Source organism: Macaca fascicularis, chromosome 19 (genome assembly GCF_037993035.2).
Source record: "Macaca fascicularis isolate 582-1 chromosome 19, T2T-MFA8v1.1".
Lineage (NCBI taxonomy): Eukaryota > Metazoa > Chordata > Mammalia > Primates > Cercopithecidae > Macaca > Macaca fascicularis.
The window spans coordinates 21,533,065-21,553,790 of record NC_088393.1 but is presented as its reverse complement, the minus strand read 5'-3'; the positions used below and the strand labels follow the sequence as shown (position 1 = coordinate 21,553,790).

Here is a 20,726-nt window from a genome sequence, read left to right as displayed (position 1 = left end):
ATTAGCTCTATGCAAAACAGGATTTAAAAAAATGCTTATTTAAACAGGATGGCATTTATCACCCAGAAAGTTATAAAAAAAATTCGAAGATACATGCTGTATAGGGTACTAAAGAAAGACTACTTAATATCAGTATTAAAAGTTACAGAACATGGAAGTTATCTGTATCTTGAACTTTGCATAAAACTGATGTTTCTGTATGGTGACAATGTTTCAGTAGTGATGCTGTGTCCTGTGTGTATCAGCACATTATAAAAATTTGTCCTTGTGCACTTTATATTAATGATTCACTTCGTTAAAAAGCTCTCTGACAGATTTTTTTTTTTTGTTTACTATAGAGTTAATTATTTTTCTCTTTATTATTAAGTATCTTTATGCAGCTGACATGCATAAATAATCATATTTAATCTGGAAGCTTCCCTTCTTTCTTAGGTTTTCTTTGCATGTGTTTGTGTTTGGAAAATGAAAGCTCTCATCTTTGCTTACAGGCCAGAAAAACTGGGAAAAACACAGGCTCTTTTACTTGACGTTTGACAAAATCTTTTTGGGGCAAAAACATTGGCATTAATGATGAGCAACTCAGACTTTATTGCAGATCTTCTGAAAAAATATCTGCATTAAAAAGATATCAAGTGTACTGTATAACATTAAAATTTAAGAGGTAGTTTCTAACTTAGCATGTCTTTTTGATCTGAAAAATACACACACCTCATTCTTTAGAATGTAAATATAGCACTCAAAAGTGTACGTTCGTGTTTATGCCCTTGATTTTATACTTTGTTATCCAGAAAAACAGCATCTATAAGCTGATGTTGTGGATCCTATGCCACTCTATTTTCTCAGAATATTTCTGTGTTGAAATTCATTTTATTGGACAATTTTAGTCAGTCCTATAAGTCAGAACCAGTTCTCTTTACTCTCACATTTCACCTTGAGTCAAATTAAAAATTCTGCCCGTGGCCACTTGGTAAATACGTGTGTTTGTATGTTTTTCAGCCATCATTGACATTTATGGATGTGGCCATAGAATTCTCTCTGGAGGAGTGGCAATGCCTGGACACTGCACAGCAAAATTTATATAGAAATGTGATGTTAGAGAACTACAGAAACCTGGTCTTCCTGGGTGAGAATAACTTCAATACACCATTTCTAATATATCCTAAAGATTTTATTTCTGTTCTTTGTAGATTGTTTTTTGGTAAAGTATGCTTTGCATAAATGAGTTTCAGATCCTCATTTTCAAGAAAATATTGCTGATTTATCCATGTAGAAGACAATTTCTTCAGGATGTTTTATTTTGACATTAACTTTCCACATTCCTGAGCTAATCTGCATTCTTAGCTCTGGATTAGTGTTAATTCCAGAAATTCAGTGACCTAAAATATTGTTTCCCACACTTTAAAATCTAATTGCCACCATCAATTTCTGATTCAGTAGTTCTGGGTAGTGAAATTAAGTACCTACAAATTAAAAATGTTTTCTAAATAGTTAGAAGTTTCTGTTATAAATTAGTATTTTGGGATTAATTTACTAGAATATTCTATTACATCCTCTTTATTGTACACATTATTAAGTTGGTAATTACAGAATATGGGCAAGATTAATATTATTTACTTTTAATAAAACAGGTATTGTTGCCTCTAAGCCAGACCTAATTACCTGTCTGGAAAAAGAAAAAGAGCCCTGGAATATGAAGCAACATGAGATAGTGGATGAACCCCCAGGTAGGTGAGAGTGAACACAACAAACAACACAGATGAGAGGTCCCAAGGTCAAAGAGAAAGCCAGTCTTTAAAACGTAATTTGGGGAAGCTGTGTTTCAAAACAAATAATTTCTATAAAGCTGGGTTGTTTTTAAAATTTTCCTCTCATTTCGGGGCATCTTCCATCTTATGCTTTTGAATTCTCTATGGATTCTGCTTTCCCCTCATCGATCTTTTTTCAAGCTTACAGTGAGAGCCGAAGTCCTCTTCATGGCATATAAGAGACTGCACAATCTGACTAGTTTTCCATTGTTTGGAAGATACACAAATATCTGCATAATTTTGAGGAACTCTATGTTAAACTACTTTTTAAGTTTTCTTTTTGCATTATATCTGAAAGGTGTGAGTAGTGGTTTCTGTTCTTTTTTTGTTGTTCTTAATTTTTCTGCACATTCCATCCTGTTTTTAAAACTATAGTCTTGAAATATAGTTAGACATTTTAAAGTATGATGTTTCTCTGCTTTGTTCTTTTTCCTCAAGATTGCTTTGGCTATTCAAAGTTTATTGTAGTTTTATGTACATTTTAGAATCGTGTTTTTCATTACTGTGAAAAAACTACCACTTAAGTTTTGATTGGGAGTTTATTGAATCTATAGATCACTTTGAATAATATGGCATTTTAACAATATTCTTTCAATCCATAGATATAAAATGTTTTTAAATTAATTTGTCCTTTCTAATTTCTTTCATTGATGTATCTTTAATTGTAAAGATTTTTTACATCCTTGGATAAATTTGTTTTCAGAAATTTACTATCTTAATGCTATTGTAAATAAGATTGTTTTCTTTTTCTCTATTTTATCAGATAATTTGTTTTAATGTATGGAACCATAACTTGTATGTTAATTTTATATTTTGCTAATTTACTGAGTGCATTTATTAATTTAGACAGGTTTTAATGTACTGTTTATGGTTTTTGTTTTTGAGAATAAGTCTCGCTGTGTCACCCAGGCTGGAGTACAGTGGTGTGATCTTGGCTTAGTGCAACCTCCACTTCCCGGATTCAAGCAATTCTCCTGCCTCAGCCTCCTGAGTAGCTGGGATTACAGGCGTGTACCACCACGCCCAGCTAATTTTTGTATTTTTAGTAGAGACAGTGTTTCACCGTGTTGGCCAGGCTGGTCTTAAACTCCTGACCTCAAATGATCCACCTGCCTCGGCATCCCAAAGTGCTGGGATTACAGGCATGAGCCATCGCACCCGGCCTTGTTTATGGTTTTTAAAATATGAGATCATATGATCTACAAACAGCAACTTTTTACTTTTTTTGTCTTCAATTTTAATGACTTCATCATTGAAATATTTATCATTTTTTTGACTTTCTTCTGCCATATACTTGCAGTGCAATGTTAAAATAGAAGCATTGACAATGGGCATAATATAATGTTACATTGGTGTCTGTAAATTTGAAGAAGCAACCACCTCTTTGAGTTTTTATAAACTGGTTTCAGGAGGTAAAGATCTTTCGTTGGGTCCCAGGGTGATGGGATGTCTTCTGGGTTTGTAGTAGAGAGGGGTTTAGCTTCGTCACAAGGCTGCTGGGTCTGCACTTGGGTCCACCTTTAGTTGGTTTGTTATAGAGGCTTGTGTAGTTGTAATTCCCATTTTATTTTTGGACAGACTGAATATCCTTCAGGATTTTGCACTGCAGGGCAGACAGTAGGACAGATTTTTGCAGTTGGGTCTGCATATGGTAGGCCTTACATTGGGATGCAGATGAATATGGCTTTCACTGAGTACCAGAGAGCATGTCCTCAGGTCATTGTGTGAATATCTATCTAAGCAGAACTGGCCATGAACTGTGGCTCAGAGAGCTGGAACTAAGTCATTGAACTGCTTCAAGGACCACAGCACAGTAAAGACCAATGTCTGCAGGCCTGTTGCATGGTTGTAAATGAGTGTCTTCTTCCAGACCTCTGGAAGAAGAGGACCTCTCCCAGATTGTGGCTGGTAAAAGTTTGGGATGATTACAGAGTAAGTAGAATTCTCAGTGTGACCAAATTAGGTGAGCGATTTTCTGGTCCGTAGCCAAGAATGGAGGTCTTGTAGTTTGCCACCGGAATGAGGGTCTGCCTTCTGAAGAGAAACATTCCTCAATTTTGAGCTATAGCAGAGTTTCACAGCTCCCTCACTGGATGATAAAGCTCTCTGAAAGGTATTCATTTTGGAGATGGGGTGTTGCTACATAACCCAGGCTTGTCTTGAAATCCTAGCCTGAAGCAATTCTCCAACCTTAATGTACCACGTAGCTGTCATTACAGGTTCGAGCCATGAGGCCTGGTTCTCTCATAAAAGCTTTTTTGTCAGGGATGGTTGAGAAATTTTCTTGCTGTTGGAGGGATAAGAAAATAGGGCAACTGTTATTTCTCCATCTTACTGATTTCACTCTCCCTATATGTTTTTACTTTGTATTTTCTATTCCAAATTTGTCTGTGATTTTGGATTCAGACATTTAGGACAATATGCTAGAATGTATATGTTATGTTTGAAGTAAATTAGATAATTAGTAGGCACTCCATGTTTACTAAAATAGTTACCTATAAATTTAAGTTTCCTGAAGGCAAAAAAAGAATTATAGGATTTGTACCCACTTTCTTTAACCTATATCTAAATAATAATTTATTTCCAAATATTTATTATATATATCAGAGGCTCTAACCCTATTTTGCGTGTGTGTGTGTGTGTGTGTGTGTGTGTGTGTATAAAAATGTAAGACTATTTACTTTCAAAGTTGGATTACAACAGCTTCATTTTGTGTAAGAATAGCATATATTTAAAACACAAAAATCAACTCTAGTTTCTTTTAAATGCTTATTTATTAAAAAGTTTCTTGGCCAGGTGCAGTGGCTTACTCCTGTCATCCTACCACTTTGGGAGGCCAAGGTGGGTAGATCATGAGGTCAAGAGATTGAGACCATCCTGGCCAACATGGTGAAACCCTGTCTCTACTAAAAATACAAAAAGTAGCTGGACGTGGTGATGCACACCTGTAGTCCTAGCTTCTTGGGAGGCTGACGCAGGAGAATCACTTGAACCCGGGAGGCAAAAGTTGCAGTGAGCTGAGATCACAACACTACACTCCAGCCTGGTGACAGAGCGAGACTCTGTCTCAAAAAAAAAAAAAAAAAGTTTCTCATTAGAATCTTCTATTTATGATTATTCTGCATTCTCTGAAATTTTGCTGTTATATGGTTTATGCCAATGACTCAAAATGCCTTCCCTGAGTACACAGTTACAGCCAAACATTGTAGTTATCCAGACAAATTTTTTGAATTGTACATCAATGTTGCATTACAGATTTTATGAATAAGCATTTCTGTTATAGTGTGTGTCTTCAGTGTAGGTTTCTTTTTTTTTTTTTTTTTGAGACAGAGTCTTGCTCTGTCGCCCAGGCTGGAGTGCGGTGGCGTGATCTCGGCTCACTGCAAGCTCCGCCTCCCCGGTTTATGCCATCCTCCTGCCTCAGCCTCCCGAGTAGCTGGGACTACAGGCGCCTGCCACCTCGCCTGGCTAGTTTTTTCTATTTTTTAGTAGAGAAGGGGTTTCACCGTGTTAGCCAGGATGGTCTCGATCTCCTGACCTCGTGATCTGCCCGTCTCGGCCTCCCAAAGTGCTGGGATTACAGGCTTGAGCCACCGCGCCCGGCCCAGTGTAGGTTTCTTAACATTGGTTTATTGTTTTTTTTGTTTTACTTAGGTATTATAATTTTAGACAATGAGCAATTCTGTTTGTACATTTTAAGTCAGTGTGGGGTTTAATTAGATAAATTAGCCATACATCTATCACAATCAGATTATATATCTGTGTATGTTTATCTATAAATATAACCCCAATTTTGGTTATAACTTATATATATTCTTAGCTGATTTTCTTTTTTCTTTTTCTTTTTTTTTTTTTGAGACGGAGTCTAGCTCTGTCGCCCAGGCTGGAGTGCAGTGGCCGGATCTCAGCTCACTGCAAGCTCTGCCTCCCGGATTCACGCCATTCTCCTGCCTCAGCCTCCCGGTAGCTGGGACTACAGGCGCCCGCCACCTCGCCCGGCTAGTTTTTTGTATTTTTTTTAGTAGAGGCGGGGTTTCACTGTGTTAGCCAGGATGGTCTCGATCTCCTGACCTCGTGATCCGCCCGTCTCGGCCTCCCAAAGTGCTGGGATTACAGGCTTGAGCCACCGCGCCCGGCCTCTTAGCTGATTTTCAACGGTTGTTTTATCTTGTCTCAGTGAGTAGTCATGGAAATAGTCTTATTCTCACCATGTGTTTAATGATGAACATTTGTTTCCTTTGTGTAAGAGAAGCAGTTTTGTGATTTGAAGGTAATTTTTGAAAAGATTTATAATTCTGTAGTTTTTCATTTTTCTTTTAAAAAATTTGTTGTAAAAACATGTAAAATTTACCATCTTAAATCTATTGAAGTGTATATTTCAGGCCTAGGCATAGTGGTGGCTCACATCTGTAATTCTCACATTTTGGGAGGCCAAGACAGGAGAATCTCTTGAGCCCAAAATGTTGAGACCAGCCTGGGAAAGATATAAAGATTTTCTCTCCACAAAAAAAATGTTAAAACTGGCCAGGCATGTTGGTATGCACCTGTGGTCCCAGCTACTTGGCAGATTGAGAAGCGAGGATTACTTGAGACTGAGAGTTTGAGACTAATGTGAACCATAATTGTGCCACTGCACTCCAGCTTGGGTGACAGAGTGAGACCCTGTCTGAAAAAAGTCTACATTTCAGGCATGTTAAGTCTATTCACATTGTTATGCAAAAGACTTCTAAAATTTTAACATCTTGTGAAATTAAAACTCAATACCCATTAAGTAACAACAACCCATTTTACCCTCTGTGGAGCCCTTGACAAACACCTTTCTACTTTTTTTTTTATGAGTGTGACTACTTAAAATATCTCATATAAGTGGAATCATAGTATTCATCATTTTGTTACTGGCTTATTTCAGGTGACACAGTATTTTCAAAGTTTATCTTAAAATGTAAGAAGTTTTTTTAAGGCTGAATAATATTTCATTGCGTGTATATGTTACATTTTTTGATGTGTTTATAAATCAAGGAGATATCTGGGTTGCTTCAGTTTTTTTGCTTTTGTGAATACTGGTACAATAAACATGGATGTTGACATATGTCTTCCAGGTTCTGTGTTGCATATTTTGGATATAGATTTATAAATGGGATTGCTGTATTTGATAATATTATTTTTAATTATTTGAGAAATATTTATAACTTTTTTTTTTTTATGAGGTGGAGTGAGATCACCGCAACCTCCCCCTCCCGGGTTCAAGCGATTCTCCTGCCTCAGCCTTCTGAGTAGCTGGGATTACAGGCATGTGCCACCATGCCCGGCTAATTTTGTACTTTTAGTAGAGATGGGGTTTCTCCATGTTGGTCAGGTTGGTCTCGAACTCCTGGCCTCATGTGATCTGCCCGTCTTGGGCTCCCAAAATGCTGGGATTACAGGTATGAGGCACCACGCCCGGCCAATGTAATATTTTTAAGTAATGACTTCATTCTTGTTTTTCACCAAAAATCAACATGGATTTCATTTTTATTGTGTCATCAGAAGATTTGGTGTTTTCAAAAAAAATTATAGTGCCCATTCTAATGGGTGTCAGGTAATTTTGTCATTCGATTTCTATGCATTTCTCTATAAATTAATAATTTTGTGTGTCTTCTTAAGTACTTCTTTTTTTTCCATTTATGTCTGTGTGTGTGTGTATGTGTGTGTGTATATATATATATATATATATATATATATATATATATATATATACTTTTTTTTTTTTTTTTAAGAGGGGGTCTCGTTCTGTCACCGAGGCTGGAGTGCAGTGGCATGATCTTGGCTCACAGCAACCTCTGCCTCCCAGGTTCAAGCGTTTCTCCTGCCGCACCCTCCCAAGTAGCTGGGATTTCAGGTGCCCACGACCACGCCCAGCTAATTTTTGTATTTTTAGTGGAGATGGGGTTTCACCATGTTGTCCAGGTTGATCTTGAACTGCTGACATCAGGTGATCCGCCTGCCTTGGCCTCCCAAATTGCTGGAATTACAGGTGTGAGCCACCGTAATTCCGGCCTTTGTGTATCTTTTTTGATAAAAATTAGTTCAATTATTTTTCTATTTGTAAAACAAGTTATTCAACTTTATTTTTCAGTTTTAAGAGTTGTTTATATATTCTCATATTAATTCCTGTCACCTGCGATTTGCAAATATTTTTACCAATTTCCTAGGAGGCATTGTCACCTATTGAATATTTTCTTTGATGTGCAAAAATTTTGAAGTATACTGCAGTTAAGTTTTTCTGTTTTTTTAAAATTATTATTATTATTTTTGAAAGGGAGTCTTGCTCTGTCACCCAGTCTGAAGTGTAGTGGTGAGATCTCGGCTCATTGCGACCTTTGCCTCCCGGGTTCAAGCAATTCTCCTGTCAACCTCCTGAGTAGCTTGGACTATGAGTGCATGCAACCACACCTGGCTAATTTTTTTGTATTTTTAGTAGAGACGGGGTTTCACTATCTTGGCCAGGCTGGTCTTGAACTCCTGACCTCTGGTGATCCGCCCTCCTCAGCCTCCCAAAGTGCTGGGGTTACAGGCGTGAGCCACTGTGCCTGGCTAGTTTTTTGTTTTTTGCTCATGCGTTTAATGTTGTATCTAAGAAAATGGTGCTGAGATGAATGCCATTTCTTTTCCCCATATTTTTTCTAAGAGATTTATTAGTTTCTTTTTATTTCTAAGCATTTTATTTAAAATATTTTTCATATATGGTTCAATGAAATGATCCAACTTTATTTTATCAGTGTTAATAGTCATTTTTCAACATATTATTTTTTGAGACAGAGTCTTGCTCTGTCACCTAGGCTGGAGTGCAGTGGCCTGATGTTGGCTCACTGCAACCTCCACCTCCCTGGCTCAAGCGATTCTCCTGCCTCAGCATCCCAAGTAGCTAGGATTACACGTGCCCACCATCGTGCCCAGCTAATTTTTGTATTTTTAGTAGAGACAGGGTTTTGTCATATTAGCCAGGCTCAACATTATTTTTTGAAGAGTTTATATTTTTTCTACTGTGTGTTCATGGCAACTTTGTGGAAGATGATTTCACCATATATGGGAGAGTTCATTCGCAGGTTCTCTATTCTGTTATTTCATCTGTTTATCTGTCTTTGTGTCAATGCCACATTGTTTTTGTTATTGTAGCTTTTAATATGTTTTGAAATTAGAAACTATAATGCCTCTTCATTCCTTTTTTTTTTTTTTTGGAGATGGAATCTTGCTCCTTCATCCAGGTTGGAGTGCAGTGGTACGATCTCAGCTCACTTAAACCTCTGCCTCCTGGAATCAAACTATTCTCCTGCCTCAGATTCCCAAGTAGCTGGGACTACACACACCCACCACCATGCCTGGCTAACTTTTGTATTTTTAGTAGAGTCAGGGTTCTCCTTGTTGGTCAGGCTGGTCTTGAGCTCCTGACTCAAAGTGATTCGCCCGTCTCAGCTACAGGCATGTGCCACCACACCTGGCCCTCTTTGTTCTTCTTTATGGGTGTTTGGCTATAGTTTATAATCAAATTTTAAAATTCTAAACAGTATTTCTGTAAAAAAAAAAAACAACAAAAAAAAAAACTATGCTATTGGATTATAGAGATTATATTGAATTTGTTCACCACTATAATTTGTATTGACATCCTTGAAAAATTAAATTTTTGACCCCTGAGCAAGAAAATGTTGAATAATGTGTTTAATTTTCATTTACTTTTTGATCTGCTAGTTTTACTTTTGCTCATAATTTTTAGTTTCATTCAGTTTTTGTCAGAAAACTGAATAATTTTGATCTTATTTATTTGTTGTTGTTTTGAGATAGGATCTTACTCTGTCACCCAGATTGGAGTGCAATGGCATGATATTGGTTCAATGCATCCTCAACCTCCTTTGCTCAAGTGATCCTTCCACCTTATCCTCCTGAATAGCTGAAACGACATCATGCACTAACATGTCTGGCTAATTTTTTTGATTATTTGTAGACACAGGGTCTCACTATGTTGCTCAGGTTGGTCTCAAACTTCTGTCCGCAAGTGATCCTCCCACCTTGGTCTCTCAAAATATTGGGATTATAGGCATGAGCCACTGCACCCAGCTAGTATTCTTAAATTTAATAACATTTGGTATATGTCCTAACGGAATATACCAGGTACAAATAGGAATATTGTGCTTTTTACTAGAGAGGATCTCTTGCTTTTGACTGGAAAGTTTTGTATGAGTCTGTTAAGCCTCTTTGGTCTATAACATGATTTGGATGTCCATGTTCTCAAAACCTGTGACTGGCTCATTTTATTTTGCATCGTGTCATTGAATTTTCACTTTATAGTTGTTAGAATATTTGCTGCGTTTTAAAATCTGGGTGTATTCCAATTTTTGTTTTGTTTTGTTTGTTTTTGAGACGAGTCTCACTCTGTCGCCCAGGCTGGAGTTCAGTGGCTCAATCTTGGCACACTGCAACCTCCACCTCCTGGGTTCAAGCAATTCTCCTGCCTCAGCCTCCAGAGTAGCTGGCACTACAGGCACGTACCACCACGCCCAACTAATTTGTGTATTTTTAGTAGAGGAGGGGTTTCACCATATTGGCCAGGCTGGTCTCAAACTCCTGACCTCGTGATCTGTCCATCTCAGCCTCCCAAAGTGCTGGAATTACAGGCATGAGCCACCACACCCAGCTTTGACATTCCAATATTTTTATATTTCAAATTATGTATACTGAATGATTTGGTGACAGAAATTTGCTTGCATTTACCTGTTGGCTTCAGTAAAAATGTTGCAGTAATTATGGGTATGCAAATCACTCTTTACATTACCATATATGTGAAAGTTTATATATGTGCAGCATTCTATTTGATTAGTCTACTTTTTCACCTTGAGACTCCTACCAATTTGTTTTAATTCTGTAGCTTGTTTTTTTTATTGTTGTTGTTGTTTGGGGTTTTTTTTTTGTTTGTTTTATTTTTGTTTTTTTTTTGAGATGGAGTCTCACTCTGTCACCCAGGCCAGGCTGTAGTGTAATGGCATGGTCTCAGCTCACTGCAGCCTCCGCCTCCTGGGTTCAAGTGATGCTCCCACCTCAGCCTCTTGAGTAGCTGGGACTACAGGTGCATGCCACCACACCTGGCTAATTTTTGTATTTTTAGTGGAAACGGGGTTTCAGTATGATGGGCAGGCTGGTCTCAAACTCCTGACCTTGTGATTCGCCCACCATGGCCTCCCAAAGTGCTGTGATTACAGGTGTGAGTCACTGCACCTGGCCTAATTCTGTAGCTTTTTAATGTGTTTTGAAATCAGGAACTATAATGGCTCTAACGTTGTTCCTCTTTTTGAAGATTTTTCTGTACGTTGTTGTCTCTTGAAATTTGCTATACTTTTTGGGTTGCTGTTCGTAGCTCTTCGAAAATGCAGTGAGAATTTTGAAAAACATGCATTCAATGTGAAGATTACATAGAGCAGCATGAACAGTGTCACAGTAGTAATCATTTTAACCTTTGAACAAGAGCACACTCAAGGGTGTGTTACTTTCTTTTTCTTTTTTGAGACAGAGTTTCCACTCTTGTCACCCAGGCTGGAGTGCAATGACAGGATCTTGGCTCACTGTAACCTCTGCCTCCCAGGTTCAAGCAATTCCCCTGCCTCAGCCTCCCGAGTACCTGGGATTACAGGCGCGTGCCACCACACCCAGATAATTTTTTATATTTTAGTAGAGATGAGTTTCACCATGTTGGCCAGGATGGTCTCGATCTCCTGAACTCATGATCTGCCTGCCTTGACCCCCCAAAGTGCTGGGATTACATGCGTGAGCCACCGCACCACGCCTGTTACTTTCCATATATCTGTAAATTTTTCAGCTGTTTCTATTATTGTTTTACGGTCTTATTCCATTTTGGTCATACAAAGTAATCCATAAAATTTCAGTTTAAAAAATTTTAAGACTTTTTTTTTGGCCTAACAGGTGAACTATCAAGGAGAATGTTGTATGGGCTATTGAAAAGAGTGTATATCCTGATGCTGAGGAGTGTTCTCTATACCTCTGTTAAAAATATTTGTTTTATGTTGCCTTTAAGTCCTCTGTTCACTTACTAATATTCTGTCTTGTCTTATTATTACAAAAAGTGGAGTATTGAAATATCCTACTGTAATTATATTGCTCTCTATGTTGCTTTCTATGTGCTTCTTCAATTCTGTCAATATTTGCTTCATTTATTAGGAATTCTAACGTGAGATACAGACACACACACACACACACACACACACACACACACACATTTGTTATAGGTTCCCAGTAAATCTATTATTGTTTAATGTTCTTTTTCCCTTTGGAGTTTTGATTTCAAGTACATTTTATAAAGTATGACAGTTTTTGGCTTAAGATTTTGCTTGTATAATGTTATTTTGACCTCTTCTTTTATTTGGTTAATGTTTGCATGCAATGTCTACTTCCATCTTGCCACTTTCATTATTTTATTAGATCTCAACTGCCTCTTGCAGAAAGGCAAGTTGGATCTTGATTTGTAAATTTTCAAATAAATCCTTTTATTGAAAGTATGTCTCTTGATTGAAAAGTTAATTTTATATATATTTAAATACTTTTCTAAGGTATGTCTCTTGATTGGGAAGTTAATTTTATATTTATTTAAGTAATTTTCTAAAGGAGAAAGACTAATGTTATTCTATTAATTGTTTTATTTTATTTTTGTCCCTCATTTTCTCTTTTTCTGTCTTTTTTGTGTCTTTTTGATTTTTGTATTCATATGCTTATACTTTCTCATTTTCTTTTTTTTTTTTTTTTTTAAGACGGAGTCTCGCTCTGTCGCCCAGGCTGAAGTGCAGTGGCCCGATCTCAGCTCATTGCAAGCTCCGCCTCCTGGGTTCACGCCATTCTCCTGCCTCAGCCTCCCGAGTAGCTGGGACTACAGGCGCCCGCCACCTCGCCCGGCTAGTTTTTTTTTTGTATTTTTAGTAGAGACGGGGTTTCACCGTGTTAGCCAGGATGGTCTCGATCTCCTGACCTCGTGATCCACCCGTCTCGGCCTCCCAAAGTGCTGGGATTACAGGTTTGAGCCACTGCGCCCGGCCTCCTTTCTCATTTTCTTTTGTGTATCTATACGGATATTTTCTTTCTGGTATCTTGGGGATTACATAAAACTTAAAAGGTACAGCAATATATTTTAATCTGGTAAAAAATTAACTTCAGTTGCATACAAAAATTCTTCCTCATTACATCTGCTCTCAACTTGGTTACTAATGTAGCTAATTGTATCTTTTTGTGTTGTATATTCATTAATAGATGATAATTTCTATGCTTTTATCTTTCAACTTTTAGAGAAAAATTAAAAGTGTTTTCTGCACCATTATGGTAATGCTGTGAAATTTTGTGTATGTGCATATTTTTCCCAGAAAGTTAGTATTTACGTGTGATTATTTGTTGTTTTTTATTGCATCATGTTATTTTCAGTAGAAGGAACTGCTTTCAGCATTTTTGCTATATAGGACATATGTAGTGCCAATATACTTTCTCAGGATTTAATTATTTTAGAATGTCTTTTACTTCTTATTTGTTAGAACAGTTTGCTGATGATATTTTTCTCACTCGACAGAATTTTTTTTTCTAGGACTTTGACTATGTCACACAGTTGCCTTCTTGCCTGCAAAATTCTTGTTCACAGATTCACTGGTTATAAGACTATGCTAATAAATGACACATCACTTTTGTCTTGCCACTCCTAAGATTATCTTTTTGTCTGTGACTTTTGAAATTCTTCTAATATTTTTGTGTGTTATAAATATTTTGTGTGTGTGTATCCTAGTTGGTTTGTTCAGCTTCTTCATATTTATATCATTTTTATGGTTGTGTTCTGAAAGTTTAATTATGTTTTTGATGGGCCTGTGCTGCCCTAATATTTTATATACATTATAATCTTTCATTGGGATTTGGACATTAAAAACAAGCTACCTGTCACAATCTTTATAATGTAGTAGCTTTCTCCTGGCATAGTCTGAAACAAATTGTCTTGGCTAGAGATTCTGTGAGTCTCTCATACATGTCCTTAGAATGTGTCTTGTCTGAAATTTTTTTTGTGTGTGTTTTTTTAGTTGAGTTTATTCATATTTCTTCTTAATAGTCAGTAATCACTTGATACACCTCTTCCCTGTCTGTAATACTGCAGTCTCTGTGGTGCTGTACCATTTATCTTCAGCACTCTCAAACTGTTATTCCAAAGTATATCCCCATTAATTTCAGCATTTTGTGTTATAGGAGACCGAAACCAGTGTCTGGTAAGACCCCTAGAAGCCAGAAATTTAGATGTATGTGCCAATATTTTTCTTGTATTTTAAAATAGAAACCAGGAGTTGGCAATTTGCTTCTGAAGGCACTGTGTTATATTAGGGGGCAGGAATAGCTGTATTGGTTAAATGTAATGTACTTTTCTTTTCCTTTTATATGATTCTGCATTGTGCTCACCTGTGGCACTGCACACATTTAACTCATTTATACATTTTCCACAAATGTATTTTGACCCTTAAGTTTTTGTTTCATTTATATATTTATGAAGAAATTAGACCCTGTGGTATTTTGATATGCTATTTTGCTTATGTCATTTGTATGCTTTTATAGGTTTGATTTGTATATTTATCTGAGCCTAGTAAGTGGAGTAATTTGTTGTTTTAATTTCTTTTAGTTATGCGTTCTCATTTTGTTGAAGAACTTTGGCCAGAGCAAAACATAAAAGATTCTTTCCAAAAAATGATACTGAGGAGATACAATAAATGTGGACATAAGAACTTACAATTAAATAAAGGCTGTAGAAGTGTGAATGAGTGTAAGCTGCACAAAGGAGGTTATAATGGACTTAATCAATGTTTCACAACTACCCAGAGCAAAATATTTCAATGTTATACATATATAAAAGGGTTTCATATATTTTCAAATTCAAATAGACCTAAAATAAGACATACTGGAAAGAAACCTTTCAAATGTAAAAAATGTGGCAAATCATTTTGCATGCTCTCTCAACTAACTCAACATGAAAGAATTCATACTGGAAAGAAACTCTACAAATGTGAAGAATGTGGCAAAGCCTTTAACTGGCCCTCAATCCTTAGTCAACATGAGAGAATTCATACTGGAGAGAAACACTATAAATGTGAAGAATGTGGCAAAGCATTTAAGCAGTCCTCAAGCCTTACTAGACAGAAGAGAATTCATACTGGAGAGAAATACTACAAATGTGAAGAATGTGGCAAAGCCTTTAACCGTTTCTCAAACCTTACTATGCATAAGATAATTCATACTGGTGAGAAACCCTACAAATGTGAAGAATGTGGCAAAGCCTTCAACCAGTCTTCCATCCTTACTATGCATAAGATAATTCATACTGGAGAGAAACCCTACAAATGTGAAGAATGTGGCAAAGCCTTCAACCAGTCTTCAAACCTTATTATGCATAAGAGAATTCATACTGGAGAGAAACCCTACAAATGTGAAGAGTGTGGCAAAGCCTTCAACCAGTCTTCAAACCTTACTGTGCATAAGATAATTCATACTGGCGAGAAACCCTACAAATGTGAAGAATGTGGCAAAGCCTTCAACCAGTCTTCAAACCTTACTGTGCATAAGATAATTCATACTGGCGAGAAACCCTACAAATGTGAAGAATGTGGCAAAGCCTTCAACCAGTCTTCAAACCTTACTGTGCATAAGATAATTCATACTGGAGAGAAACCCTACAAATGTGAAGAATGTGGCAAAGCATTTAAGCAGTCCTCAAGGCTTACTAGACATAAGAGAATTCATACTGGAGAGAAACCCTACAAATGTGAGGAATGTGGCAAAGCATTTGAGCAGTCCTCAAGCCTTACTACACATAAGATAATTCATACTGGAGAGAAACCCTACAAATGTGAAGAATGTGGCAAAGCATTTAAGCAGTCCTCAAACCTTACTAAACATAAGAGAATTCATACTAGAGAGAAACCCTGAAAGTGTGAAGAATATGGCAAAGCTTTTAACCAATTCTCAACCTTTACTAAACATAAGATAATTCATACTGGAGAGAAACCATACAAATGTGTTAAATGTGGCAAAGCCTTTAACCAGTCCTTGACTTTTACTAAAAATGAGAATTCATGTGAAAAATAAACCCTACTAGGCCGGGCGCGGTGGCTCAAGCCTGTAATCCCAGCACTTTGGGAGGCCGAGACGGGAGGATCACAAGGTCAGGAGATCGAGACCATCCTGGCGAACACCGTGAAACCCCGTCTCTACTAAAAAATACAAAAAACTAGCCAGGCAAGGTGGCGGGCGCCTGTAGTCCCAGCTACTCGGGAGGCTGAGGCAGGAGAATGGCGTAAACCTGGGAGGCGGAGCTTGCAGTGAGCTGAGATCCGGCCACTGCACTCCAGCCCGGGCGACAGAGCGAGACTCCGTCTCAAAAAAAAAAAAGAAAAATAAACCCTACTAATGTGAAGAATGTGATGAAGCCTTTAACAAGTTCTCAAATCTTATTACACGTAATACTGGAGAGAAAACATAAAAGTGTGAAGAACTTTACAAAGCCTTTAACAAGTCCTCAGTTCTTAATAGACATAAGATAATTCATCCTAGAGAGATATTCTGCAAATCTGAAAGATGTGACAGTGCTTTTAACAACACCTTAAACTTTTACAAACATAAAAGTAATCATACGGGTACAAAACCCTGGAAATGTGAAGAATGTGAAAAAGCCTTTAAATGTTTTTCACACTTGATTGTAGGTAATATAATTTATACTGGCGAATTCCAAGTGTGAATAATGTGGCAAAACCTTTTTTCTTTCTTTCTTTTTTTTAGTTGGAGTCTCACTCTGTTACCCAGGCCAGAGTGCAGTGGTGTGATCTTGGATCACTGCGATCTGTGCCTCCCAGGTTCAAGTGATTCTCCTGCCTCAGAATCCCAAGTAGCTGGGATTACAGGCACCTGCCACCATATCCAGGTAATTTTTATATTTTTAGTAGAGATGGGGTTTCACCATGTTGGCCAGGCTGGTCTTGAACTCCTGACCTCAAGTAATCTACCCACCTTGGCCTCCCAAAGTGCTGGCATTACAGACATTAGCTACCACACCCCGCCAAAAAAAATTCTTCTTAGATTCTTACACAAAGTGTGGCAAATATAAAATGTAATAGAAACCGTATCTTAAGGCCAGGCACAGTGGCTCACACCTGTAATCCCAACACTTTGGGAGGCTGTGGCAGGTGGATCATGAAGTCAGGAGTTCGAGACCAGTCTCGCCAACGTAGTGAAACCCTGTCTCTATGAAAAATACAAAAATTAGCCCGGTATGGTGGCACATGCCTGTAATCCCAGCTACTCAGGAGGCTGAGGCAGGAGAATCACTTGAATCTGGGAGGCAGAGGTTGCAGTGAGCCAAGATTGTGCCATTGCACTTTAGCCTAGGTGACAGAGCGAGACTCAATCTCAACAACAACAACAAATCTTAAAATATTAAGAGAATTAGTGGCAAGTGAAGAATATTAAATGTGATTTTCTATGATATAGCACAGCTGACATTGGTATACAGAATCTTGTGGTTTTTTTTTTTTTTTGAGATGGAGTCTCGCTCTGTCACCCAGGCTGGAGTGCAGTGGCATGATCTCGGCTCACTGCAGGCGCTGCCTCCCGGATTCATGCCATTCTCCTGCCTCAGCCTCCCGAGTAGCTGGGACTACAGGTGCCCGCCACCACGCCCAGCTAAGTTTTTGTATTTTTTGGTAGAGATGGGGTTTCACAGTGTTCGCCAGGATGGTCTTGATCTCCTCGGACCTCGTGATCCTCCCATCTCAGCCTCCCAAAGTGCTGGGATTACAGGCGTGAGCCACTGCGCCCGGCCTGAATCTTCTGTTTTTAAGTGTGAATGTTAAGTGTTGCAAAATAAAATGATTTCCTGTGCATTTGAAATTTGGAATAATATTTCGTTTACATATTGATGTAACAATTTGGAGAAATTTTTCTCATTTTATTTAATTTTTTTAGTCGGTGAAGTTAAGTCTACAGATGTTATTATTGGTCACTTAACTACCCAATCCTTGGTCATTGGTAAGAGACTGATACGGTAATTTCAATCTATTTCATTTTAGTCCCTGAGAAAACTCAATATTCCCTAATTATTTGATAGGAAAAATATTCTTATTTTAGTGTTTCTAAAACTTTAAAAAACTGTAGACCACTGAATGTATGATGATGTACATATAGACCACAATTTTTTTTATATATAATTTTAGGCTTATCCTAGCTTTTAATATAAAAACTCACTACATTTCAAAAGTAAAATTAGTGACTGTTTTAAGTCATAAGAGGGATATTAGAATCCGTTTAACAAAGTATTTGTGTTTGGCTTAGTAATGACTACTTTAAACCAAAAATCAAGTTCTACACACTGTGATTAAAATAATTGTTTTCTAGATTTTTATTTCTACAAAATTAGAAAATTCAAAGCAAAATGTTAGGTCAGATATAAAAAGAATTGGCTATGAGGGTGTTGGGCATAAATGGTTAAGATTGAAACTCAGTATCAGGTGGTTTCTGATTGCATCCGAGTTCTGCCACGTATAGGCTGTATGACCTGAGTACAGCTGTACAGTGAGGATGACAGTGCATAAATTCTAGGGTTTTTGTCAGATTAAAGCAATTAATGCAAATAAAGGTACCAGAAGAGTGCCCAACAAACAGTGAGTGTAAAGAAAATTTATTAGCTTTTATTTGTTAATTCTGTTACATTATAATCTATATTCACTTACAGCATAGATATAAATATCAATGAAAAGATTTCTTATTGAGTGCTGCTCTTTAACACTCCAGTAACACTAGATAAGTAAGCACTTAAACATCATGTGCTTGTCAGTTTTAAAATTAAATAAGGCAAATTGGTTCCTTATAATAATTTTCTTATTGTTGAGTAATTATGCTTATTGGATAAATTTAAATATAGTGTAAAATATATATTCAAATATATTTTTTTAAGAAAAAATCAGAATTTTACTCTAAACAGTTGTTTTAACATCTGTCTTTTAAAGTATTATTTTGAATAGGAAATATCAACATATTTCTGAATGTTGAGTTCAGAATGCTTATAATATTAAACATTTACTTACCTACGTTACTAATTGAGGAAGCCATTTGAGATACAAAAAATATATGTATATGTTTTCTGAAATTTTTGTTTTGTTTTGCTTTGAGATGGAGTTTTGCTCTTGTTGCCCAGGCTAGAATGCAATGGCATCATCTCAGCTCACTGCAACCTCCGCCTTCCGGGTTCAAGTGATTCTCCTGCCTCAGCCTCCCGAGTAGCTGGGATTACAGGCATGCGCCACCACACCCAGCTAATTTTGTATTTTAGTAGAGACTGGGTTTCTCCATGTTGGTCAGGCTGTCTTGAACTCCCGACCTCAGGTGATCCATCCGCCTCGGCCTCTGAAATTGCTGGAATTACAGGTGTGAGCCACCGCACCAGATGTTTTCTGAAATGTTGAGATTGAAAAAGCACTTTTTTTCTCTGGCCCGATTTCTTAAGGTTTATTTCTCTCTCTTTAAGAAAAAAGTTAATACTATTTTTGATTGACAAATCATAGTTGTATACATTTATGGGGTGCAATGTTATGTTTTAATATATGCATATAATATAGAACAATTAAGTTAAATAACATTAACTTTCTTACCTATCATTTTTTTGTGGGGAGACATTTGAAATTCGCTCAGTTGTTTTGAAATATACAATACTTTTTTTTTTTTTTTTTGAGACAGAGTCTCACTCTGTTGCCCAGGCTGGAGTGCAATGGCCCAATCTTGGCTCATTGCAACCTCCACCTCCTGGGTTCATGCAATTCTCCTGCCTCAGCCTCCTGAGTAGCTGGGACTACAGGGGCACACCACCATGCCTGGCTAATTTTTGTATTTTTAGTAGAGATGGGGTTTCACCGTATTGGCCAGGCTGGTCTCAAACTCCTGACCTTGTGATCCACCCACCTTGGCTTCCCAAATTGTTGGGCTTACAGGCGTGAGCCACCACACCTGGCTAATACATTATTGTTTACTGTGGTCATCCTGGTGTGCAACAGATCTCAAAACCTCCTTACCCTATTTAAAACTTTGTACCCTTAGAGGAAAAACTATCTGTTCTCTTCTTATCACCCCTAGCGTCTGGTAACTGTTATTTCACTTTCTGCTTTTTTGAGTTGAACTTTATTATATTCTACATAAAAATAAGATCATTCAGTATTTGTCTTTCTGTGTCTGGCTTATTTTATCTAGCATACATAATGTCTTCTAAATGTATCTATCTGGTTTCAAATAATGGGACGTACCCCTTTTTAAAGCTAAATAGTGTTTTGTTTTGTATCTATACCACATTCTTAGAAGAATTAATTTAAATATATATTCAAAAAACTTGTTATGAAAAGATATTTCTTTTTTAAAATATGTATTAATGTAACAGCATATAAATATCCTATTAAAAGTAGCTAATTTATACTAGCACTAACCATAACACCATATATGCATCAATAAATTTATTTATTATTTATTTATTTATATTTTAAGATAGAGTTTCGCCCTTGTTGCCCAGGCTGGAGTGCAATGGTGTGATCTCGGCTTACTGTAACCTCTGCCTCCCACCTTCAAGTGATTCTCCTGCCTTAGCCTCCAAGTAGCTAGGATTACAGGCATGCATCACCATGCCCAGGTAATTTTGTATTTTTGGTAGAGACCAGTTTCTCCATATTGGTTAGGCTGGTGTTGAACTCCCGACCCCAGGTGATCCGACCACCTTGGCCTCCCAAAGTGCTGGGATTACAGGAGTGATCCACCGTGCCTGGCCTTTTTTTTTTTTTTTTTTTTTTTTTGAGATGGAGTTTCACTCTTATTGTCCAGGCTGGAGTGCAATGGTGCAAT

At 37.3% G+C, this 20,726-nt stretch overlaps 1 protein-coding gene across 2 annotated transcripts in view; it reads left to right on the top strand.

The window, feature by feature from the left end:
- LOC102139329 (uncharacterized) overlaps positions 1-20,054 on the top strand; it is a 45,362-nt gene extending 25,308 nt beyond the window's left edge. Inside the window, exons 2-4 of one of the 2 annotated variants that reach the window (XM_015440430.4) lie at positions 997-1,123; positions 1,629-1,724; positions 14,482-20,054. In XM_015440430.4, coding sequence (XP_015295916.3) covers positions 997-1,123; positions 1,629-1,724; positions 14,482-15,782 — 1,524 coding nt within the window. In that variant the 3' untranslated portion in view covers positions 15,783-20,054. The remainder of the gene's footprint in view (positions 1-996; positions 1,124-1,628; positions 1,725-14,481) is intronic. The other variant, XM_074026589.1, reaches the window with a different exon arrangement.
- Positions 20,055-20,726: the final 672 nt, after the last annotated feature.